This window comes from Aspergillus undulatus, assembly GCF_047715775.1.
Source record: "Aspergillus undulatus strain CBS 261.88 unplaced genomic scaffold BDV17scaffold_70, whole genome shotgun sequence".
Classification (NCBI taxonomy): Eukaryota; Fungi; Ascomycota; class Eurotiomycetes; order Eurotiales; family Aspergillaceae; genus Aspergillus; species Aspergillus undulatus.
Genome location: NW_027396674.1, coordinates 12,748 through 36,660, shown reverse-complemented (window position 1 = coordinate 36,660; position 23,913 = coordinate 12,748). Strand labels below are relative to the sequence as shown.

General features: G+C 51.1%; 8 protein-coding genes across 8 annotated transcripts; 4 read left to right on the top strand and 4 right to left on the bottom strand.

Moving 5' to 3' along the window:
- Positions 1–67: 67 nt before the first annotated feature.
- On the bottom strand, positions 68–2,760 carry BDV17DRAFT_295519 (RINT-1 family protein; the record flags this gene model as incomplete). Its single annotated transcript, XM_073763075.1, has 5 exons — positions 68–1,687; positions 1,737–1,878; positions 1,934–2,239; positions 2,297–2,544; positions 2,611–2,760. 5 exons carry the CDS (start codon positions 2,758–2,760, stop codon positions 68–70), a joined length of 2,466 nt encoding a protein of 821 aa, XP_073611139.1.
- Positions 2,256–5,818, top strand: BDV17DRAFT_218276 (putative DNA ligase I). The gene has a single exon (XM_073755552.1). It carries the CDS (start codon positions 2,964–2,966, stop codon positions 5,448–5,450), a length of 2,487 nt encoding a protein of 828 aa, XP_073611138.1. The 5' UTR covers positions 2,256–2,963; the 3' UTR covers positions 5,451–5,818.
- On the top strand, positions 5,819–7,868 carry BDV17DRAFT_218277 (polysaccharide lyase family 1 protein). The gene is made up of 3 exons (XM_073755553.1): positions 5,819–6,790; positions 6,838–6,922; positions 6,979–7,868. Exons 1-3 carry the CDS (start codon positions 6,187–6,189, stop codon positions 7,694–7,696), a joined length of 1,407 nt encoding a protein of 468 aa, XP_073611137.1. The 5' UTR covers positions 5,819–6,186; the 3' UTR covers positions 7,697–7,868.
- A 426-nt stretch (positions 7,869–8,294) lies between these two features.
- Positions 8,295–9,269, top strand: BDV17DRAFT_274833 (S1 family serine peptidase). Its single transcript, XM_073759166.1, has one exon. The coding sequence runs from the start codon at positions 8,423–8,425 to the stop codon at positions 9,191–9,193; it is 771 nt and encodes a 256-aa protein (XP_073611136.1). The 5' UTR covers positions 8,295–8,422; the 3' UTR covers positions 9,194–9,269.
- A 186-nt stretch (positions 9,270–9,455) lies between these two features.
- BDV17DRAFT_274832 (uncharacterized protein) lies at positions 9,456–11,631 on the bottom strand. The gene is made up of 2 exons (XM_073759165.1): positions 11,130–11,631; positions 9,456–11,028 (listed from the first exon to the last, which is right to left on the bottom strand). Exons 1-2 carry the CDS (start codon positions 11,178–11,180, stop codon positions 10,030–10,032), a joined length of 1,050 nt encoding a protein of 349 aa, XP_073611135.1. The 5' UTR covers positions 11,181–11,631; the 3' UTR covers positions 9,456–10,029.
- A 1,326-nt stretch (positions 11,632–12,957) lies between these two features.
- On the top strand, positions 12,958–16,038 carry BDV17DRAFT_218220 (zinc metalloproteinase family protein). The gene is made up of 5 exons (XM_073755551.1): positions 12,958–13,615; positions 13,668–13,763; positions 13,817–15,545; positions 15,605–15,731; positions 15,787–16,038. Exons 1-5 carry the CDS (start codon positions 13,307–13,309, stop codon positions 15,881–15,883), a joined length of 2,358 nt encoding a protein of 785 aa, XP_073611134.1. The 5' UTR covers positions 12,958–13,306; the 3' UTR covers positions 15,884–16,038.
- Positions 16,039–16,693: 655 nt separating this feature from the next.
- BDV17DRAFT_218188 (uncharacterized protein) lies at positions 16,694–17,937 on the bottom strand. The gene is made up of 4 exons (XM_073755550.1): positions 17,775–17,937; positions 17,657–17,713; positions 17,537–17,599; positions 16,694–17,462 (listed from the first exon to the last, which is right to left on the bottom strand). The coding sequence occupies exons 1-4, from the start codon at positions 17,836–17,838 to the stop codon at positions 17,005–17,007; spliced, it is 642 nt and encodes a 213-aa protein (XP_073611133.1). The 5' UTR covers positions 17,839–17,937; the 3' UTR covers positions 16,694–17,004.
- Positions 17,938–20,132: 2,195 nt separating this feature from the next.
- Positions 20,133–23,104, bottom strand: BDV17DRAFT_218164 (grainyhead-like protein). Its single transcript, XM_073755549.1, has 5 exons — positions 22,781–23,104; positions 22,580–22,711; positions 21,941–22,465; positions 20,621–21,873; positions 20,133–20,569 (listed from the first exon to the last, which is right to left on the bottom strand). Exons 1-5 carry the CDS (start codon positions 22,792–22,794, stop codon positions 20,265–20,267), a joined length of 2,229 nt encoding a protein of 742 aa, XP_073611132.1. The 5' UTR covers positions 22,795–23,104; the 3' UTR covers positions 20,133–20,264.
- Between the last annotated feature and the right edge of the window lie 809 nt (positions 23,105–23,913).

The window sequence follows — 23,913 nt, the reverse complement described above, 5'->3', positions numbered from 1 at the left end:
GAAATGAAATAATGCATATACAGCTCATATCTCATGCAGTGTAGGGAATAACAAGACTCAGGTATCACTAGCTCCCAATCTCCACCCTCTTCTCCAGCACGCTCCTCGCCTCAGACTCAGTAAGCGTCCCGACGCCCAACTCAGCAAGCATCTCCCTCGCACTCTCATTATCTTTGAAGAGCCTTTTCTCGACTTCCCAAAGCCCCTGGCCATTATCTGCCACTGATTCAGATGCGTCCTCCTCTTCAGTCTTTGGTGGTTGTGATTCGAGGTTAAGAATAAGCAGGCCCTCGTTCAGCTTTTGGAGAATAGCTTTCGATCCTCCCGCCTGCACGGCCGAGCCGAGGGCTGCGTCAACAACGCTGTGCAGGTGATCAATATCACTTGCTAACTGGGCAGCGCCAGAAGTAGAGAATGTGTTCCTGAGCAGGACGTTGGACCAGATATATGTTTGCGTGGAAAGGAGGACTTGGCGGACAATGCGACGGAGTGGGGCGACACCTAATGCGCGCGAGAGGAATGAGATTGTGGTTGATAGGGTGCGCATAGCCGGTGCTAAGTCTGCGGTTGGAGGGAGGGGCCCGGTTGCAGCTGTAGAAGAGCCAGATATTGTTGCCCAGGTAGAGACGCGGGTGTATGACTTGAGGGCGTTCCGCACGTTGGTGGTTACGGTCGATGTGATTATGGACTCGGAGCGTTGTCTTAGACGGCGGTATGCTGAGGCGGTTTCGTCGAATAGAGCCCCCTCTGGTGTTTCGTCTTGGGTGCCGGTGCTTTGGCAGTTGCTAACGGCGGGAGACGTACGTGATGCGACGTCGGCGACGGACATTGAGCCGGCGACGTTTTTGCCGCTGTCACGGTTCTGTTTGACTCGTTCTTGGAGCTCAGACCAAAGTTCAACGAAGAAAATCTCGTTGCTCCAGTCTTCCATCTTCTTCTCGAGGTATTCGGCGCTCCCGAAGACTCTGCAGAGTCGCTCTAGCCCCGCAATACCTTCGACACTGGGACCATCTGCGCCTTGTACGGTGCGTCCGATTGTCGAGGTCATAGCTAGATAGGCTTCGAGCGCTGAATGCAGGCGTTCGTGGAATTGGTCAAATAATGTGATCTGAATATCTATCAAAAACCTGAGCTTCTGGCCGAATGAAGACAAAGGTTGATATCGCTCGGTAATTGTCTCCAGAAGGTCATTCACGCGGATAGCGGCCTTGGTGGGCTTTGTTGCGGTCTGCTCGACTCCCTCATAGTCGAGGTAGCCGCTATCTTGCGCATCCACGATTTCTTTATAACGCGCTAGAGCGAAGTCTTTCTCGACTTGCAACCACCGCTCAAACCATTCTCCCTGCGAGAGAATCTCCCATGTAAGCCCTCTCCAATCTTCTTGTGAGTAAGGATCAGGCAAGTAATTCCAAGTTTCCCGGATATCGTTATCATAGTTCATTAATTCGTGCACAAAATGGCTGAGTAGTTGAGGGTGTGTGGAAATCTGAGGCAGGTAGGTCGATATTTTATGTCTCAACATAGGCAAGAGCGCGGTAATATAGGCATTGGAAGCATTCAGAAAGTGCCAAGCGAGCTGATCGCCCACGATTTGAGACTTTTCATCGAATATAGGCTGAAGGTGCGAGGCGAAGAAGCCGCCAAAGTTGTTCATTAGGTCCGCCGTGTGCGCAAGGAAGTACTCGGGCTATATATGGTCAGGAGCCTGCGTGATTGAAGTTGATACTACCACGTACCTTGTCGAGTCTGTTTGTTGGCTTATCGCCACTGAAATGATATCTGAAACGAAGCTCCAGAGGATGCACCATGGCCTCCAATGGGAACAAAACTGGCGGCTGAACACTTTTACCGCTCGCAGAGACGTGAGTCTCGAGTTCCCTATTGATATTGCCATTAGTAGTGAGCAAATTTAAAACATTCAGTAAGAGCGTACGGGATCTGCAGGCCAAGAAGCAGCTCAACATTCTCAGCCCACTGCTGTCTGAAACTCTCCGAAAAGTTCAGTTCCTTAGACGGCCATCTCATCTGTTCCAATGTAGCCTGCATCCGCGCCGTGAATTCCGTTTTCATGTGTTCCCTGAGCTTATATGCCAGCTGCCCGACATAGTCAACCAGGTGTGGGGCTGCTCCTTCTGCAGCTGGTTGGGCCTCATTCAACGATTCCACAATCTTTCGCAAACGAGTATACGATTCAATGGCCGATAGTGGTTGAGATTGGACATCCCGTATGGCTGCCTTGCTGTACGAGGGTCAGCTATCTTGCGTCAATAAGAAGACCTTCCCCATAAGACCATACCTCAATTCCTCCGCATCTTTCAGTAGCGTGATGTAGCCCCTCGATAACTCAAGCCTCCGGAGTTTCTCTATGCTGGCTTCAAACCGCTTCGCCGCCTCGTTGCTGGCGTCGGACCCAGTTAGCGTCTTTAGTCGTCGGTCGATATCGGCTTGCTGCTCATTGAAGGCTTCGGCGCGTTTGCGGGTTATCTCGACATGGTCGTTCGATGCTTGAGTGGCACTGGCGAGTGCTTCCTGTGCCTCAGCTAGCTATATTAGCGTGGTCAGTAAAGCGAAGAACCACTAACTTATCATGCAGAGAGTGGAGGCTCATACCTGCCCCCGCTGGAGCTCATGCTGGGCCCGCAATGTCGTAAGAAGCGACTCAAGGCTTTCAAAGTCGGCAGACGTTTGTATCTTGTCGTTGAGATAGTCCTCCACCCTTGTCCATTCGTGCGTTGACAGTGCAGACACCGATTTTGCCATTTTGCGGCGGTTGGTGGGGGAGGGAAAGAGGATGAAGCGCAAGGTGTCGCGAGTGATCGTCGACATCACCGCCAGCTCCGCCTTCGAGCCCAACTTTCCCCAGATCAACCACCTCTCGTCGTCATCGTTTTGACATCATGGAATCCGCAATGAGGGTCAACCCAGCTCACACTTCCTTGTCGCAACCTACCTGATTGAGCACAATGTCTAGTCCTGCCAAAAAACGCAAGAGGGACGCGCAACCACCTTCCCGCAGCATCGCGAGTTTCTTTCAGGGCCAACCGAGCAACAAGGCTGAGAAAGCGAAGCTTCCAATTGCCCCGGAGGATGCTAAGCAGACTCTTTCCGACGAGGCCCTTGCTCGGAAGCTTCAAGCCGAATGGAACAACGAGCAGACAGTCGCAGACTCCGCGGACTCCACAGATACCGCGACCGTACCTCAACCCGAGCCGGCCGCCACATGTCCTCCTCCCGATAATGGTCGAGAACAGAAAAAACTTAGAGGGGACGTGCTCTCATTGCAGTCATCTACGGGCAGAGAAGATTCAATATCTCTCTCCGTTCCTTTCGACCAAAGTCCCTTAGTGTTCGATGCCTCAAAGTACGCACAGGAGTTGAAAGCACATTGGTCGGCGGAGGGCGGTAATGCTTCGTATGCTCTCCTTACTAGGGCTTTCGTCCTCGCGAATGCAACTACGAGCCGCATAAAAATTGTCGGTACGCTGGTCAATTTTCTTCGGGTGCTTATTGAAGGTGATCCGTCCAGCGTGCTTTCTGCGGTCTGGCTCGCAACAAACTCCATATCACCGCCATATCACGAACTCGAACTCGGTCTTGGCGGATCCTCAATATCCAAGGCCTTCAAAAAGATATACGGCTTGAACAGTCAAGGTCTCAAAAGTTTATACGATCGGCTTGGGGATGCTGGCGATGTGGCGTTTGAGGCGAAGAAAAGGCAGAGCTTCACCTTAGTAAAGCCTAAACCGTTGAGTATTAAGGGCGTCTACCAGTCTCTTACAAAGATAGCCATGAGCAAAGGCAGCGGCAGCCAGGAATTCAAACAACGAATCGTCGAGAAGTTACTGCAAGATACGCGAGGTGCCGAGGAGAGTCGCTATGTCGTGAGGACTCTTGTTCAGAATCTGCGTATCGGCGCCGTGAAAACTACCATGCTTATCGCACTCGCAAGAGCCTTCTTACTCGCTAAGCCCGATGGCGCAAACTTCACCATTTACTCCCAGCAGGAACTAGCACGTCTCAAGAAGGACGAACTCACAGAGATTTACGGCAATGCAGAAGAGCTAGTGAAGGCCTCCTACGCTAGGCATCCAAGCTATAACGATCTTGTCCCTTGTTTGCTTGAGATCGGATCAACGGATGAACTTCTCCTGCGGTGCGGGTTGCAGCTCCATATTCCGTTAATGCCTATGCTTGGGAGCATTACTCGAGATCTCTCAGAGATGTTGACCAGGCTTCAAGGACGAGACTTTACCTGTGAGTTCAAATATGATGGGCAACGCGCTCAAGTTCATTGTGACGAGGCCGGCAAAGTATCAATCTTTTCACGGCATCTGGAGCAGATGACAGAAAAGTACCCGGACTTGGTATCTCTTGTCCCTCAAATAAGAGGGGAGGGTGTGTCCAGTTTCATTCTGGAAGGAGAGGTCGTCGCTGTAGATGAGAACGGCGAGCTGCAAGCTTTCCAAATTCTCACCAACCGTGCGAAGAAAAATGTCGAGATTGGAGAAATTAAGGTCAATGTCTGTCTGTTTGCATTTGATCTGATGTATCTGAACGGCAACCCTCTCCTGGATCGGTCTTTGCGTGAGCGGAGAGAACTACTGCGGAGCCTTTTCGTGGGGATTCCCAATCGGTTTACCTGGGTCAAGAACCTTGATGCCACATCAGCAGACTCTGAGTCCGTTCTAGAATTCTTCAAGAGTGCGACGGATAACAAATGTGAGGGCATTATGGTCAAGGTGCTTGACAATGTGCCTGCCGCCAGCGGTTCAGGGGTGCCGCTGAACAACGCAGACATTGACACTCCAGACACGCCAGCGGAAGCCAGCAGGGTGAAGGGATCAAAAGGCGGCCGTCGAAAAGCGCTCTTATCCTCCTATGAGCCAGACAAGCGGCTCGAGTCTTGGCTCAAGGTGAAGAAGGATTACAGCGCCTCCTCAGAAACACTAGACCTGATCCCTGTGGCCGGGTGGCATGGGAATGGACGAAAAGCCAAATGGTGGTCGCCTATTCTCCTCGCTGTCCGCAACCCAGAAACCGGAAGCCTGGAAGCCGTGACAAAGTGTATGTCTGGTTTTACCGACAAATTCTACCAGGCAAACAAGGACAAATACGAAGAGGGAAGTACGAACGTGATATCTCGGCCCAGCTATGTCGAATACTACGGTGAGCCAGACGTCTGGTTTGAACCACAAGAAGTCTGGGAGATGGCATTCGCGGATATCACTCTCAGCCCAACCTATCCAGCAGCCATTGGGTTGGTGAGCGATGAGCGCGGCCTCAGTCTCCGATTTCCTCGCTTTCTCAAGGTACGAGAGGATAAATCTATTGATGAGGCCTCCACGTCAGACTACCTTGCGCTACTATATAGGAAGCAAGGGGAACGCGCACGGGCCGAGAAGACAGCCAATCCGGATCAGCTTGCAGAATTGGAAGACCATGAACCATAGCAGCCCTACGCCATCTAGATATAGACCTTTTGAGATACCCAGTCTCTAGGCAAAATGCCCTCCTTGTCGCTCAGCTTGTACTCGTTGGGACTCCAAATCGAATGAAGTCGACTCGTGCATACGGGGTAGTGCAAAGTGGAGCTCCCAAGACCCCTAGGACTCGAGCAAAATGTCAAACGAACTGACAGCGTCTGAACCGTGCCTAAATTTATCCGCAAAAAAGGAAATCCTGCATGTCTATCCCCAATGCATGCTAACCTACTTCAGATAGATTCTCTGAGTGGGGAAGCCAACCGTTTGGAGCGAAGAAGCGAAGCAATCTGGGCTCACTCTGGGCTGATTCTGGGCACGGATCACGTCGCATTCTGAGACAAGTCAGGAACCACGAAGGCTTGAGTCGATTCAGTCCAGCCTGACTCAGGAGTGACGAAGTGCTTCCAGGTTGTGTTCGCCGTTGCCGGGGTCATTGCAGGATCCAGCTAGGTCCGACTGCCAAGAAGACTAAGAGGGACTACTGGTTTCGGATTGACAGAGCCCTAATTGGGACAAGAGGACGCTTCCCCAGGAGATCCCCGAGCAGGTTCTTCTATATCTAGCCGTGGGATTCCTTTTTTTTTATTGTGTCCTTCAGTCATTGTCTTTCTTTCAAGGGTACTGCTGGTTCGGTGCTTTCGCTCCCTGCCTTTCTTTTTCGTTCTTTACCAGCACGGTTCCTCCTATCATTCGTTAGACCAAGATGGCCGTGATCCATTCTTTAGTCGCTGCGACTGCTCTTCTTGGAGCCGCAGCCAACGCTCAGGTCGTGGGCACCCCGTTCGGTTTTGGAGCTGGTACTACTGGTGGTGGTAGTGCGACTCCTGCCGCTCCTGCAGACACCGCCGAGTTGGCCGAGTGGCTTTCCGATGACCAGGAGCGAGTCATCCTCATCGACAAAGAGTTCAACTTCCTCGGTGACGAGTGCACTGATTGCGAATGCTGCATTCCAGACTCCAACACCTGCGGCGATTCAGGCCAGAACGCCATTGAGGTCGGCATCGGCTGGTGTGGTGACTACCCTACAACGACCTGCACCTACGACAACGCCGGCTTGGACGGCCTTGATGTTGGCCCTAACAAGTCCATCGTCGGCGTCGGCGATGCTGGTGTCATCCGTGGTAAGGGTCTGCGCCTTCACGGTACGGAGAATGTCATTGTTCAGAACATTCATATCACCGAGCTCAACCCACAGTACATCTGGGGTGGTGACGGTATCTCTCTCGATGGCGCCGACAAGATCTGGATTGACCACGTCAAGATCTCTCTCGTCGGCCGCCAGATGATTGTCACTGGATACGAATCAAGTACGTCCATCAGCTCCATAAACAAAAAGCGGCACTAACGAAACCAGGTGGAAGCGTCACCATCTCCAACTCTGAGCTCGACGGAGCCACCGACTGGTCCGCCTCGTGCGACGGCCACCACTACTGGACCGTGTAAGCCTTTGCCCTTTCTCTCTCATTCCACAAACCTTCAGACTGACAACCATCAGCCTCGCCCTCGGCGAAAACGACAAGGTCACATTCGCCAACAACTACATCCACCAGACCTCCGGCCGCGCCCCCAAGGTCGGCGCCCCTAGCTTCTGGCACGTCGTCAACAACTACTGGTCCGACAACACCGGTCACGCCTTCGACGTCGAGGAATCCGGCACAAACGTCTTCATTGAGGGCAACGTCTTCGAGGACGTAAACTCCGCCTTCAACGACGAGGGCACCGGCGCGATCTTTGCCGTCGGCTCAGACTCCGAAGGAACCTGCTCTTCTATTCTCGGCCGCACCTGCATCGCTAACAAGCTCACAAATTCCGAGTCTGTCGCCGTTGCCGACGAGAGCGTCCTTTCTGCTTTCCCTGCTGACGAGGAAGGCGAGCTTGATATCCTCTCTGTCAACGAAGTCGCCGCTTACGTCCTTGCTAACGCTGGTGTCGGTAAGTTTAAAGGCAGCGAAAGTGTTAGCAGCGGTGGCAGCAGCAGCGTTGCTGTGGCCCCTACCTCCACCCCTCTTATCCCCACTAGCGCGCCTCTCGTCTACCCGACCCCCAAGGCCCCGGCCAACGAGAATAACGCTGTTATCCAGCCCCAGCCTGCGGAGTCGACTCCTGCTGTCCCTGAGCCCTCGGGTGCTTCTCACTCTGGCTCTCCCAAGCCCCCGGGTACTTGCAAGGCTCGCCGTAGCCACAAGAAGCGTGCTCGTCGTGGCAATCACTAAGGGCTGACCGATCTGAGGTTCGAGATTGCTGTCGCTGGGGTTCAAAGTAGTGAAGTAATTGAATGGATGTGGATGTGATTGTGATGTAGTTTGATGTGCTCCTAGTCTGAAATTCCTGCTGTATTTCTTTAATTGCAATAAAGTTGACTTGTACATATACCCCAGCGCTTCGTCTCGATTTTCGAGCATGTATAACTGCCAAGAACATTGATCATGTCAGAACTACTCGTCTCATCTGCCACCTCGTCTCAAGAAGGACCTTTGGTCTTAGAAGAATTCCGTTGGTAACCATTCTCAGAATGTATCACCCAGTGTTGTTTGTGTCCTACCCGCTCTGCACACCGTGAGCCCCCATGGGTATTTTTTCAGTGACTCTGTATGATGTACGGCGGGCGCGCCTTTATTTATACCCACCCTTTCAACAAACAAGGCTGAAATTTAAGATCTGCGATCTAAATCGGTACCAAAACGATACATACATGATTACGAGTCCTATGCAGCCCGATTCAATACTCTTCATTGGCATACTGCCAATAATGCGCCCCTGTCTCAGGGTTGAAAGAACTTGGAAGCTTGCTGACCTGCTGCGCAGTGAGCTAGCAAACAAGAGCCCCAGCCTTGAGATGTTGCTACATAAATAGCAAGACTCTCTTTTATTATGTGAGAATTATATTTTGTTCTCATAGCACGATTTTCAGATTTCTCTCTACAATTGCCCACTACAATATGAAGCACTCCATCATCTCCCTCCTCCTATCCGCCTCAGTGTCCGTCCATGTCCTGGCAAACAACAACATCATCGGCGGAATAGAGACCCAAATCGCAGAGTTCCAATACCTCGTTTCCCTCGGGACGTCCATGCACAGATGCGGCGGCACCATCCTCGACGCAAACCACATCCTCACAGCCGCCCACTGCGTCGAAGGCGAAACACCAGACCGGTTGAAAATCCGCGTCGGCTCGTCAATGCATAACGCCGGTGGGACAGTGTCGGGCGTCGCTAATATCACTCAACATCCCGGATTTGCGTTCGAGAACTTCAAGAACGATATTGCGGTTTTGAAACTCGATTCGAGTTTGCAATTTGGCTTGGGAGAGGCTGTTGCGACTGTTAAGCTTCCTTCGTCTGCGAATCCACCCGCAACGGGGACTAAATGCTCTGTTGTTGGCTGGGGTGTTACCACGCCTGATGGGACTACGCTTTCACCGAACCCCAACGTCGTGAATGTTGATATCACGGACCATGGGCGCTGCGAGGAGCAGTATGCGAAGCTCCGCGAGGTCGATGATAATATGATCTGTGCTGGGACCGCCGAGGGAGGAAAAGATGCTTGCAAGGGTGACAGCGGTGGCCCACTTATCGATGCTGCCTCCGGTCAGCAGGTTGGGATTGTCTCTTGGGGTCTTGAGTGTGGGGATCCTGGGCAGGATGGTGTTTATACCACTGTTGCGGCTTATTTGGATTGGATTGAGGCTGCGCGGAATGCGCCTCCCTAAGGAGGTGGATCTTCATGCCGTGGGTAGGCTGAAGGTGGTTTCAGTTGCTTTGAATGTACAATCTAGCATGTCATAGTGCTCACTTAGCATATATATATAATCATGAATGCCCAGGAAGTTTGATCGTTGGCCACCCTCTATCTAATCGGCTGGCTTGCGCATCCTGGTACTGAATCAACGATGCCCAGCAACGGTTTTTTTTTTTTTTTTTTTTTTTTTTTTCAAACGTAATAAGTGGACTTTCTTTTTCATTTCAACGGGCCGGATTGTTTGCCTGTTCGCCGAGCTGATGGGCCTATGTCTACCTAGCCAAGCTTCGCAGCGCGAATTTGAGGGAAATGGTGGGGGCGAGAATGATGGACAGGGTTCAAAGGGCGTTCGAGCCGACAAAAGGGGTTGAATTGTCTGGTTAGGAGGTTTGTGGGATGTTCTAGGTTTTGTAAACGATTTCTTGAAGTTCGAGGCTTCGATTACTCGAGTAAGTGTATAGTTCTAGCTACATAGACAATGATGCTCACATAAGTGATGGTCATGGGTAAAAGGGTGAAAGTAAATGCTATGGTTTCGCCAAAAAGACATAAAAAAGGGTACGTTATGGGTATGTATTGACATGAGAGATAGGGTAGGGATGGGTGACTGGGCGCGCAACAGCTCTTTCGCTGGCTTGCACCATCAAGATAAAGAAGACAAGGAGATGGGAAGTCGCCAAGATGGGGATTAGGTAGATACATTGGGGCGTTACAAGGTACATGTCAGTCATCAAGGTCGTAACAAGGGTTGCATGAAGGGGGCAATAATGAGTAGAGAAAGGAACAAAACGCAAATGGGGAAGCGGATCATGGTCGTAGCTCACCACCGAGCTGCAACACAGCGCTTGGTCCTTCCTCTCGGATCTTTGGGCTGTCGACCCCTCCTGGCAGTAAATTATCCAAGTTGGACCGCTTTCGCACGTCTTTGCTTGCGAGGGGTGTCCGAGTGAGGTTGCCTGGAGTTCGGCCACCCCAGGCAGGCTGGGCGGGACTAGGAGTCACGTTGACGAAGTCCGCAAAGTTGAATTGCTGATTCGGGGTGCCAAAGTTCGGAAACAACCCTCCGCCAGGAGTTGGGTTCAAGGATGGGAGAACCGCATGTTGACTAGGTGGAGTTGAGGGAGGAAACGCTTGTGGCTGGTTTTTGTTTGCAACTCTGGCCGGGGTTGGAGAGTTGGCTAGATATAAAAGTAGGTCTGCTCCGTCCTCATGACGTAGATTGCGGTCATTTCGTGATAGGGAGGCATGCTTTGGCGGCGGAGTGCGAGGAGGCGAGGAGCCTACAACGGAGCTGACCTGGAAGCTATGCACGGGGAGATCTGGGTCATTGTCGTCGTCCGACTGAGCATGGTACCCCGGAGATGAAAGCTCTGGTATAGGAGCTGTTTCTGTGATGAGCGGCAGGTTGTTTCGACCGGTAGGACGGCGGAACCCAGGAGACGACTCCGGCAACTGGTATGAACTCTTCCACGATATCCGAGACGCCTTTGCGGGACGATCTGCAGCTGAGTCGGATCGAAGACGCTTTCGACTCGCAGAGAGCATGGGCTGCATCACCCGGGAGTTGAAGGTCGCAGCATGTCTGTTTCTGGACGACCGAGGAAGTTCCTTCGAATACGACGAGGCTCGCAGGGGAGAAGTCAGAGGCGTCTCGCAGCGGCTATTGGAGACGTCGGAGGAGGATCCGGAGGGTTTGTCACTGCTATCTAGGGAAATATGCAGTCCGCCATTCTGGCGTGAGGGGAGACGGCCATGCTGGTACTTGACTTTGGCAAGGCCTAGACGGTCCTGGAGGTTGAGGGACACCTGGCGTTGGACAAACAGACATTAGAACTCTTTCCCACATTTTCCTCGAGTGCTTTGTTTGCGTTCGGAGCTGGGAATGTGCAATTGAGGAGGTTGCATACCTGGGCGATGTCAATTTTGCGGATTGTCTTCTCGGGGTTTGAGAGGACCATTGCTCGAGGTGGATGGCGCTGAAACGAGGCTGGAGACCGTAAGCCGAGAGAGGAAACGAAGCTCCAGAGGTTGGACAAGCAGAGATCGAACTCGGGGAGAGCGGCTGAGACTGAGGAGCCAGGAAGGAATGGTGGAATGAGGTCCAGGCGAGTGGAGAGAGAAGAAGGCGGCTGGCAGGAGTCGAAGGAAATGAAACCCAATTGGAGCACGCGAGATGCACTAGCAGTAACAGGGTCTGGAGATCTCAGAATAACCCAAGGCTAATTGCTACCGAGTAGATACTCAGATCAGGAATCTATTTATTCTGACAGGCTTGACAACATGTACAAAGCCTAACAGAATTTTTGTTGTTGTCCGGGGGAACGTCGAAGCAATTCTACACTTTGTGGAGCGAACCTTTTGAAAAAACGCGTGCCATCGCGACGCATTCCCCGGTTCGGTAACTTTGACACGCTGCCATGTTGCAAGCTGACACCACTCTCTACAAGACTACAACTGCGTGCGATTTTGTTATTTCAGGAGATTTGAAATAGATCTGAGCCTCAATGATAATGTTTCTTCCTTTCGGTGCACTTGATTCGTATCTTGATATGCGACTCCTGAGCAAACCCCACTGGAATCTGGATGGGTCGCCAGCGCGCACCGTTACATAGTCCAACCAAACTCTCCGATCGTGCATTCTTTTTGCCTGCGACTCCATCCAGACTAGAGTATTTCATCCCTTATGGTGGCGAAACGCGACATTCTGCCGGGGGGGTTGGACTGGGAATCCCAGCGCCGATTCTTTGTTCAACCAGTCTGTTATCCGTCCTGTGCAACAGTCAACCTGATACTGGACGGACCTCAATACAACAGCTTGGCAGAGTCAATTGATGCATCCAGCGATGGGGCAGAGAAATAAAAAGGACCAGCAGATAACAGACGGCGGCCCACTCAACGACAGGAACGGAGGCGACACAGGCAGGAACAAAAACCAAATGGAGAAATGACGTGGTCGGTTGGGAGCTGATGATGCAACAGGAGAGCGCTAACGGCCAAGAATCCTAGCAGTACGGAGTATCACGACAAGAACATTCGAAAGAGACAGTATAGAATGAATGTATGCAAAGAGCTGCGTAGTCGTACCACCGAGTCGACAGAGAACTCCGTCATGCACTGCAGCCGAGCCGATATCAAACCGGCAACGGGCATGCTCAACACTGCGAAAAGCGTACAGCGTACAGGCGGACAAATATAGCAAGATCGCTGCAGGTGAAACTAGACAAGTGCTATCCATCCACAGACCCACCGAGCTATGCTTTTCTGTCTCATCTGCCATGATACCAGTCCATGGCTGAGAGACCAGAGTGATCTTGCTGACCACAATTCTTTTCTGATCGTCCTGATCTCCTTTTGCGCCTCTCCCTCCACAATTTCTCTGCCGTACTGTCCTGAGAACTTCTGTACACGGAACATAGAAGTCCACGAAAAGGTAAGCTGCTTCTCACCCTCGCCTTGATCATCCTGCGACACGCCCTCAAACTCCGCTATCTGCTTGGTGCATTGCAGAGCACTTTCTCCCCACTCCGATCGGTGCGATAGCTCCTGTCTGTGGCCGCCGAGCAACTACTACTGTACACCTGGCCCTGCCTTGTTTTTTTTTTTCGTTTTTTTTTTTTTCTTTTTCTGCTCTTATTGCTTCTGTTTCTTGTTTCTTATCGGTCGCTAATCATGAGCTCCAGCCTATCGACATTCAGTTTCCACGTACCTAAAGCTCCAGAAGGTGTGGGGGTCGTCAACTTCCTCCGCAAACGGTCGCCATCCTCTCTCACTCTCCTCCGCCTGCCCTCCATATCTGCTTCGAAAGGATTGGAGATTCAATACCACTTGGCCTACGGATTACTTCGTCGCTCGTTTCTGGCAGATGAATTGATTCCCTACAGTACGATACTTCGCTTCTAGCATACCGTCGCTCGTTGAGGACTTGAGGACAGGGAGATACTGAGGCCAAGGGTTGCTCCTTCCCTTTTCATCCAACCCTGCTACTACGAGACGTTCTCCAACACTGCGCTCGCTTCCAACCACCGTCTCAACGTATTTCCTGTCGCTTCCCGTGGTTCTGTCCCGGAATTTATTCTACGCCGTTATGCCTCTCTTCAAAAACCTGCGCAGTCGCTCCCGATCTAGCTTCCGAAGTACATCGCGGTCAACAGAAAAGTCCAACGGAACCCAGTCCAATGGCGACGCTCCGTCCGGAAAGTCCTCCTCAACTATCGACTCGGCATCCTACAACTCTGTCACTCCTCCATCGTCTATCAAGCCCAACCTGTCCACCCATAATCTTCCCTCATTAAATGGCTCGAATGGCAGCTCTAACGGCGCGGTTTCTCCCTTGACTGTGCCACAACAGCGCCCACCCCCCGTTACGTCCCCCTCCCAGCGGAATAGCTACTTCGTAAGTGCTGTCCTTGCCCTATTTTCTACCTACGCTTACCATTGTTCAATAGGGTGGCAGCTCCCCCTCCGTCAACGGTGTCACCCGGTCGCCGGCACCTTCATCCCCCTACGCCCCCAAAATCATTTCCATCTCGGAAAACTCATGGGTAAACTTCTAAGGAATTAGGAAGCATAGTTCTGCTCGGCTGATTTCGTGTAGGTTAACCAAAAGGTCCTCTTGATATACGGGCAAGTCGGGGACCCAAGGCAGCATCCGCTAGACGGAAGCATAACGGTCAACCATCACCAAGATAACTTCCCTCAAGTCTCCTGGCCTGTCAATTCGTCCCATTTCAAAGCTCTTGTGCACCTCGTCCCTGGCCCAAATCGCCTACGCCTCGATTTTGTTTCTACCAAGTCGTCTGGCAACCTCCACCATGCCACTCATTCTTCTTGGATCAACATCAATTATCTCCCCCTGTCTAACTCGCCACCTCTGCATCTTGTCCTACTGCTCGGCAGGGACTCCGACGGAACATTCGATGCGGTACCAGAGAAGGCTCACCGCGAAGGTAATGAGCTAGATACAGCGATTCGAAAATACCGGATGGCTGCATACCTTTGGCAGGCTTTCACCGGGGAGCAGATGTTTCGTAACAACCTCGGGCGGCGGTGCTTCCGTTTCGAGGAAGAGTGGCAACTAGGTACGGTAAGCTCGCGTGATGCTGCAAACGGTCAAATGCGGAACGAGGCGAAAGTCCATATTGTTCGAACAGAGAAGACGGTCGCAGAACTCCGGGACCTGCAACTCGCACAGCAGCACGGCCCGGCTACCAAGAAAAATGATTTATTCCATATCGCACAAGAGGCTGTGAAGAACCACTTCCACCTGAAGCCAGGCCAGAAGGAGTATGTCTCAGTCTTACTTCTCGACTCACATTGGGATACGGAGTCTCAGGTAGTGACTGGGCATGCCGCTCTGGGGTCAAGCAGTGGTGATCTCAAGATGGCGATTTTTGGGTCTCATTGTCTTCAGAGTTACCCATCTTGCCTGGAGGAGGTGATAGATGCGTTCTCTGACTGCACCCGGACGAATACGGATTATCTCGCCAATGACTGTGGAGAGGCTGGTTCTAGCTGGGAAGCCGCCAACATTGGTATCGGTGCCCATCTGCATGAAGTCGGTCACCTCTTTGGATGCCCGCACCAGGAATCAGGGATTATGCTTCGAGATTACGTTCGCCTCAACCGCACCTTCGTGACCCGGGAATCTTTCTCGACTCGGACAAAAGCACAAGGCCTTCATCCGTGCTTACCACAAGACGAATGTTCTTGGCATCGTCTGGATACTTTGCGCTTCCGTTTCCATCCTTGTTTCCGGCTTCCCAACGATGCTCCTCTAGGCTCAGATGACAGTATCCAGGTTTGGCCGGTTGAAAACGGCAAGATTTTGCTGACTGCTACTACCGGAATAGCGTTCATTGAACTGTACGCTGAAGGAGATAAGGTGTGCCGTCATTTTATTGAGTACATCAACACCGAATCGACCAGCAATGGGCTTCCGAGGCAAGTCACGGTGACAGAGAGCGAACTGCGGCAACGAGTATTCGGCACCGAAAGGGAAAAGAAGAAACAGATCAAAATGTCGATATTTTCTGGCGCGCTTGGATCTTTCACCGTTGACTCCGTCAGCAGCTTGAAGTCCAAGAATTCCCAAGTAAAACTACCCAAAGGCGTTGGGTATCGAGGATGTAAACTTGGAATATCGCAATTGGCCGAAAGTCAGCCGGAGCAGCTACTCCTGGATTGCGCCTTTCAATATACCAAGCTCCTGACATCTGTCCGAGTCTACCATGATGCCAAGGTACATGGGCTAGAATTCCTGTATGAGGATGCGACGAGCCAATTGTTCGGCAATCGGGATGGGAGAAGCGATGATTTCGTGTTGGGTAAGTCGTGAATAAACAAACAGTTTAAGAGTCCTCGGTTTCTAATCGGCTTTGTGCAGATACTCGTCGAGGCGAGATACTCCTAGGCTTCTATGTCCGAGCGGGACATTGGATCGATGCAATTGAGGTTCTGACTAGCCTGGGCAGGAAGTCTGGCGTCTTCGGTAACACCAGTGGTGGTTCAGGGTATGCAGTGTCTTGTCTTATCGTTTAAAGCTCGCTTTACTGATTCTTCGTTCAGATACAACTTGATACCTCCCTTGGGATATAAGATTGCTGGCATTTCCGGAAGCTCAGGAGCTTGGATCGACGGCTTGTCGCTCATCATCATGCACTAGAGAACTCGCGGCAACAGGAACATTTGACCATAATAGACTCAACCGCAAGCACCAGGTCTCGGCGGTTTGAGTTTCGACCTTGAACTTTCGGCTGCGGGAGTTTCTGATACACGTGCTGTGCACGTGCAACCCCACGAACCGTCAGGCTCCAGTACCTGAACCTTCACTCGACCATATATAGTCATCTGGAAGACACATCAACTCCAGCTTGGCCTCCTTCGCTTTCTACTTTGTCATACCACAACATTATTCTTGCGAACAGATATCCCCGCAGTTTGACGGGCTCAAGCTGTACTCCACTGAGCGGTTCATGGCAGGTGGCAATTTTTTGCCATACCTGATAAGCTCATACATCATACATCAGGGGTCAACGTGTACATTGTTTGCATTGTTCACATACAGGCGTTCGGGATTGATTTCCGTCTTCTGTGAGTGTCTTTTGCTAGCATTTGAACTTCAGGCGTTAGCGGTTGCGAGAGTCATGTATACCATGAGATAAGCAGGTCTTGGATCATGCGTGATTCACTCTACGGTCATTTTATACATATTCGATAATAGGCCAGGTGGTCATAGATATACCACATGCATTTTGTTTGTTCAGATTGGCTCTCTCTTGTAGACAACGGTTGCGTATTCAACTGAACTGGACAGGGTCTCCTGGAGAGAAGACGCCAGTACTGATCACCCAGTTGAGTAACTCTAATAACCTAACACCAGTACAGGGGGTACGGCGATAATCAAATTAACCTGGGAGAAGGTAAGCTCTGTGTCTTGGTGTACGTAGTACTGCTTGATCTCTAGTGCAGTGGCCTGGTTAAGGGCACTATGGTACAACCAACATCACCAGATGATCCAGCCATTTTTGTTTATATAGAGACACGTGAAGCTGAGTTTTTGAATCAACTTGATTGATTAACTTCGATGTATATTAACGGCCGTTGGTAAAAAAACGACAGCAAGTCATATCAGCATTAATTGGAGCAGCGTGTCATAACACATGTGCATCCATAAACATTCGTAAAACCATGAGATAGAAAACATTATTTTTGATGCAATGCCATCGACAATAATAGGAAAACACAGTTGAAGCACGTTCTGATCAGTATCAGCTCGTAACATGGCTAGAACCCGACGAGGCGAATGAATGTCAGGGCGAAAGCGAGGGCGAGACTACTGGTTCCACCCTGGCGAAATCCAACGTTGAGAGGAGGCTCATCGGTAGCAGTAGGAGAGTCAGAAGTCACTGTAGGAGTTTCAGAGCCGTCCGCAGAGGTGGATTCACCGGAGGTAGATGAGCTAGTCTGGAGCGTAGTTGTTTGTCCGTCTGAGGAAGTTCCATCTGTGGTAGGCTCAACGGAAGTGGGCTCAGCAGCAGATGGGGGGAAATCTGTTCCAGAGACATCTGGAGGCTGCTCAGTAGTGGGAGCAGGTGTCGGCTCAGTACCTGTTGCGGTCACAAGGGTCGTCTCAGGAATTGAAACGAAGGGGGCCGATTCTCCGGTAGGGTTGTCAGAGCTGGTCGGGCCGTCAGGTCCAATAGGTCCACAAACGGTCTCGGTAACGGTGACGGTGGCGACTTCTGGTAGATACATAGAACATAGAGTTAGTTATCCTCCTATTGTTTTGAGTGGATCAGCAACGTAGAAAGCTTACCAGCACGGGGGACAAGCCAAGTGGCTCCCTGAGCATCGACATTTTCATTGGCCTTGTACCAGTCTTCGACGACTGTTTGAGTAAGTGGATCGTTAAGAGAAATGCAGATCGTGAACATACGTGTGTAGCCCTCCAAGTCAGTTTCATCCAGTCCCGCATCAAGACTTTCCACGTTATCTATCACAACACTCGAGTCAGGAAATGCATTAGCATGAAGGTTAGACAAGAAGGAACTCACTGTCCGCCCAGCTGGTAACAACCAGCAAGCACGCAACAAGCAGGACAACGAGTTTGAAGGCCATCTCGAAGATTTTTGGGAACAGAGAAGAAAATGATGTGAAGCGAGAGTGGGAACTGAGAGCAACGAGTGAGAAAGCCCGGTAGAAGAAGAAGAAGAAGAAGCGAACGACGAAGAGCGAGAACAAGCGGTGTTGAGAAGAGATGAAGTCGAGATGCTAAAGCAGAAAGAAAAAAGAAGCGAGTGAAGGAGTAACAGAGTGAATGAGAAAGTGTGTTACTCGGGTCGGGTCAGGTCAGGTCCAGTCAGTTCAGTGTCAACAATTCCACTCTGGGAAGGTACAACAAAACGCGCTCACGAGGAAGGCGCGACCCAGCCATGTCCTCTGGCACGGTGAATTCTGCTCTTCCACGAACTTCCCTCAAACGATCCATATTTTCTGCACTCAGGGTGCCATTATGACGAGGTCAAGCCTTGCTTCTCAATCTGGACTGAGTACTTGATTGAATGCACAAAATAAGTATAGCAAACGCAGGGTCCAACAGGTCACTCTACTGCTCCTTCTGAGTTCACCTATGAGACAGGGACAATAGGCTCAGCCAGTGTACACAAGAAAAGGAAACCCGCATGATTCACTAGGTATGTACAATGAACCCGTAAAGTGCCGGCATCTGCCCGTTCACTGATAGGGTAGCGGTAGCACGAAGCTCCAAAGAGTCTATGCTCTGTACACAGCAGCACATCGTCGCCGACGTCACAGCATGATCAAACGACCCTCACCCGCTATCGTGCATATTCCATTTAAGCTTAGCTGGGAGGGACCGACGTCGTTGGCTGCGGTGTGGTGGCAAAGATCGTGGTCTGCAGAGACGTTGGTGTACAGACTACAGTACAGAGGATTGGCAGTTGTGAGAACACCCTGATGATTAGTACATTGCAGGGTAGTACGGACGGTAAGGGGTCTTCCTCCACTGGATTTTGAATGGTCAGTTGACTAACATTGCTCATTGCTACTCTTAACTCCCTATACCTTTTGCTAGAGTTCCGAAGCGCTCTATAAAACGAAGTATAGCGTACCGTACCACGGCGTAAACACCACCACGGAACCCAAAATTACGGTATCAACTTTCATGACCACCCCACTCAGCATCTCAAGCCAAGCACCAGGCCCCCATTTCCGATCCATCAATACTTTTGGTTTTTTCTCGGCCCTCTCCAAGGAAAGCATGCATCTGCATCCACAAAACTTAGTGTATGATGTCATTGCGCAGAATCTGCCAGCACTGGCAGCCATAGAATGACGTAAGTGTCACCGCTGGCTCTGATCGGTCGATCTCCCGACCTCCTGACCCAAATCGAATTTTTCGGCTGCCCTGGCTGATTGGATCTGGGATTCTGGATCGCCAGGGACTGCGTGACGGGCTCCCCGAGGTTCTTTGATCTTAACTATCGTGGGTTTAGTGAGGGTTAGGGCTCGGAGCTGTTTTCCTTGTATTGCCCTACTTCCTCTACTTCAAGTTATGTAATTTGAGTTGGATGGAAGCTTTTTTTAGACCTGGTACAGTTATGACTTCTCAGTATTTATGTTAAGATGCCTACGGCGAGCTTTGTTTCTGCTTCAACGGTGTTCATGTAGCTTAGCTAGGTCAATGTATTCTAAACCTTTACTCTCAGCTTGACTAACACTGTAGCCAGCTCCGGACTTCTCGAGTCGTCAGGGTTCAAGTCGTATTTGTTTTGGCACCCAGTCACAACTCAGACTACATACATGATTGTCTTCAATATGCTAGTCCACCATTTGCTTCCCCATGACAGGGACTCTCAAGAACATTCATTATCCCCAGGTAACGTGCAAAAGCAAGTCAGAAGAGAGACATGGATCCGAAACTCGAGATTCCAACAGTCGGAAGGCCACGATCGCAGAACGGGACAAACATCAACCGGAAATTTTTGGAACTTGAGGGTATCTCTTCGTGTGCATTGATCGTCCCTCAACCAAAGCCGCTGTGTCGCAGCTGCAAAAAGGAAAAAAAGACAGAAAGGAAATAGTCATCATCAAATGGTATGGTTGCCGCCATGATCCATGAGCAACCAGCGTGCCTAGTAGCCCCGTACCAGGAATGTCACCGACATGGATGGCGACGGTATCATCGATTAGTATGAGATAAATATAGCAACCAAAATCAACATGCCGTCCGTGTAAAACAAAGGTAAGGAGGGTTATCATTGCCCGAGGACTCGTTTATTATCCCCGTATTCAACGCCCCAGAAATGACCGCATTAAGTAAAGAAATGTCCCGAACGCCGCGAAACGACGAGAGCGAGCAAACGCTCGACAGAAAGGCCGTTGAACATCAAACCCACACCCCATGAAGCGCACCAGGCGCACGCAAACGAGGCTCAAAAAAGGTATCTTTTGCTCGCTCCGAATGTGAACAGACTGAACGTAAGATAAAACACAAGTAGCTGACTGCGTTGGTAAAAGGACCTCTAATACCTCAGTTTGACTTCGACTGGAGACGGCGTATCTGCGGCGTCAAATGTTTGCGCCTCCGAAATCTCAGCGACCATGTCCTGCCCATCAGGGAGTTCGCGGACCACGTCATCGTCAACCATGATTCTGAGGCCGTTTTCTTTGACGAGAAGCACGCGCATGATACGCTGGGGGTCAATCCGCTGCTTCATGGATATCTTCTCCATCAGATCACGGACCGTACGCTCAGTGAGGTAGACCGCGCGGTAATAATCATCTTCGTGCTGGTCGTGCTTTGGGAATCGGACGTAAAAGCACGCAACTAAATGTCCAGTCAGTACAAGATTCTCAAAAATGCAATTAGACTACTTACTCGGTCTGGGCTGGCGTTCTGCCGGCGGTCTATAAGTCGGGTCGATATCAACGGCTTCGATATAGCCCGCAGGGCAGTTGCCACTTCCGGAAGGAACCTTTTGAACTTTAACTGGGTGCTTCAGGAATCTCCTGTTGTCCGGAACCTCGGACGACTGCCGCGAGAACTCGGAATCATAGAACAAATTGTTCTGTAGAGCGCTTGCGTTGATGGGCGAATTGATCGACATGTGACTTGTAGTTGGCGAGGCTTCTTGCAACTTATCAAAGCTGAATTGGCGGTCATCGCGAATATCCTTTGTGAAGTCACGGTTTTCCGGAAGCTGCACAGGACACAAGTCAGGGTCGTCCTGTTCGTCGCCTCGAAGAGCGAGGACGCTGACAGGCCTGGTCGAAGAGAACATGTCCTGCAGCAAGGCAAGCTTCTCGTGGAGATCGTCGGCGACACTCATCTTGCCGGTGCCATCCTGTGAGCTCACAGACAAAGTGCGCTTGTGCTTGAACATCTTCGTGGGACGCTGTTCCGAGCCTTTGAAAGCAACGGCACCGCTGCTGCGCTTCCGCTTTCCGAAATTGCCTGCGCCCATCTCGTTTTGCTGAATCTGCTGACGAAGTTTTTCAATGGTCTTCTTAACGTGGGCGACATCGTTGGATAGCTTGCGTTCGGCTCCATGATCACGGAAAAGCTTGACTTTGCAGAAGCACACTTCCGCCTCTTTGCTCTTATCTTGCGCCGAGTCGCTAGTGATCATTTCAGTTTTCGCGCAAAGACGGACCGGAATACCCTTCACGCCCTTAGAGTGGCTGAAGTCAGTGGACAAGAAGTTGAATCGAACTGAGATTGCGCAATCTGAAGCCTTGGTTGTCGGGTTAGCTGTCCACGTAACGCAGAAACCATCAAATGATGAGCTTTCCAGCTGAATTTGTCGGTTCTTCTGGTCGTCAACATTTGCGTGGACGGGGTCGACAAACTCGACAGCCTGCAATCTACCTCCACGTTGGTGTGCTTCGCTGGTTCCACGCCCTTCTTTCCAAAGCTGCCAGCAAGCTGCAGGTTTGGATCTTTGTTCGTCATCCTGGAACGAGACGCGGACGAAAGTTCTATACTTCACAGGCTGTGAGGTCTGCGGCGGCGGCGCGGTATCAACAACGGATAGGGAGTAAGCTTGTCCTTTGTTGAGATATGTGACCGGGATCTCGTTCTGATGGTTAATCATGGCTGTGGGAGCTCGTAGTGTTACGTTATATCGGAAGCTGGCGGTTTCGCATTAGCTGAAAGAACGAGGCATAAAGCGGCGAGAGGACTATTTCGAACTCATACTTTTCACCCGGAGGTTGTAGATCCTGCTGCGTAGAACCTCGCATCGCGACATTCATATGTGGTTGCGCGCTCCCCTGCATATCAACATCCTGGAGAGATCCCTCGTCAAGAGATTCATCCACCGCCTCAAACCCCATGTCGCCTTGCACAAATTCAGTGGGCGCGAATGCCACTTGCGGCGCAAACGGTTGCTGCGGATTCTGGAAATGCGGCGAGATAAACTGTTGGCTGAAGGGGTCAATAGGCATGCCCGCAGCGTTGGCGGGCATCTGGCCATGCTGCGATAGAGAAAGGGGAGTGATCATGCTCAAGCCCATCCCTGGTGTATGGAGGTCACCGGCCGGGCTGTGATACCCAGCACTTAGGTTTCCGGAATTTGGAGTATAGTAACCATGGAGCTGGTTGAGAGGGTTGATGAACTGGACTGAGTTTGGGTCGACCATGGGAGCCATGAACTGTGCATCGTGCGCGGGTGGTGCCGGAATGGTAGCCGAATCAAGCTTCATATCGGTGTCCATGGGGAGTCTAGCAACGAATCATATGGTCAGTTCTGAACCTTTGAAGCTTCCGCCGGGGGTATATCAAAGTTCCACTCCAGGGTTACAAAACGGTCCGCAGAGTAGACTTGATAAAACGTACCTTGCGGAAACCTGGGCCAGGGGATGCTGCGCTACACCGTTCGCGGTGATATTGGCGGACGGAGTGACGACATCAGAGAAATTGTTCTTGAATCTCTGTATCAGCTCCTCTTTGGGCTTCTGAGAATTGCGCCTACATCAAGAAAGATCTATGTCAGCCAAGGGTCGGCCTCCGAATTCAGTGTAAGGCACAAGAACGCACCTGTTACGGAACATGATTGCCTGACCGAGGCGTGTTTACGCGCCGAACAGACGGAGAATTGGTATCAAGGCAGTGCAAAAAGATCGCACAGAGGGAGATAGCATCCGAGTTACAAGATGCGTATCTGACCGGGCGCCAGAGAAAAACAGGAGTTTTGGGAGGAGAGTTCCCGTTTTGTCCCCGCGCCCTTGTTATCGCTTCGAGATGCCGATAGGGCAGTATAAGGTAGGATTTAGATCGTGATTGCAGACAAAACAAAGGCGCTCATGGTATGACGATGATGGCGATAGAGCGAGAGGAAAGTCGCTATCGCAATGAGATAGGGGCGTCAGACAGCGGGGAAGGTAGTTGGGGTCAAGAGACGGTGGTCGGATAAGGCGCAGAGGTGAGACGAGAGTTAGTGAAACTAGGTTGTGGCAGAATTGGTGAGATAAAGACTGTGTGCGCAGACGGCAGGAAGGTGAGAATGACGTTTGGAGAAACGAAAGAAAGGTTGAGAGGAAAATGCAAAAGCCAATTGAGGGGAGAGGGGGGGGGGATGGTGGAGGAGAGATGAAGGGAAGGCCGCGGTGAATGCTCGGTCGTGGTCGAGGGAGCAAGAGTGGATGCTTGCAGGGCAGGACTGGCGGGCAGGTCAAGGATAAAGGATGATTATGACGACGAGAGCGAAGCGATAAGAATTTCTAGAATCTTTGGTTCTAATTTCTTCAGATCGAAGACGTAGTGGTCCATTATTTTGCACAGGAGCGAGCCATAAATCTGGCTGGAACGGAAGCAGACGGGGCCCAAAAAAGAGAGACAAGGGCGCCAGCTGGGACGAGAGTCTGCCCTCTGCTGCCGTCGGTGGAGAACGTCTCGACGGTGGACGTATTACGCGCCAGGTACCTTACCAAACGCGTATCTATGGTCCCGACACTTTTAGACTCGGCCTCACACCACTGGAGTCAACTGAATTGTATCAGAATGGACGAGTAGCAATTGAATACTTGTTTGGGCCCTATGTATTATTGTCGGCATTGTTTAATATAAGCTGAACCATGCAGGGTGTGGCGGCATCATAATAGTACCGCACATAACATGTACTGACTATACCGCTGGAAGAATCGATCATCAAACATCTGAATCAACTGACT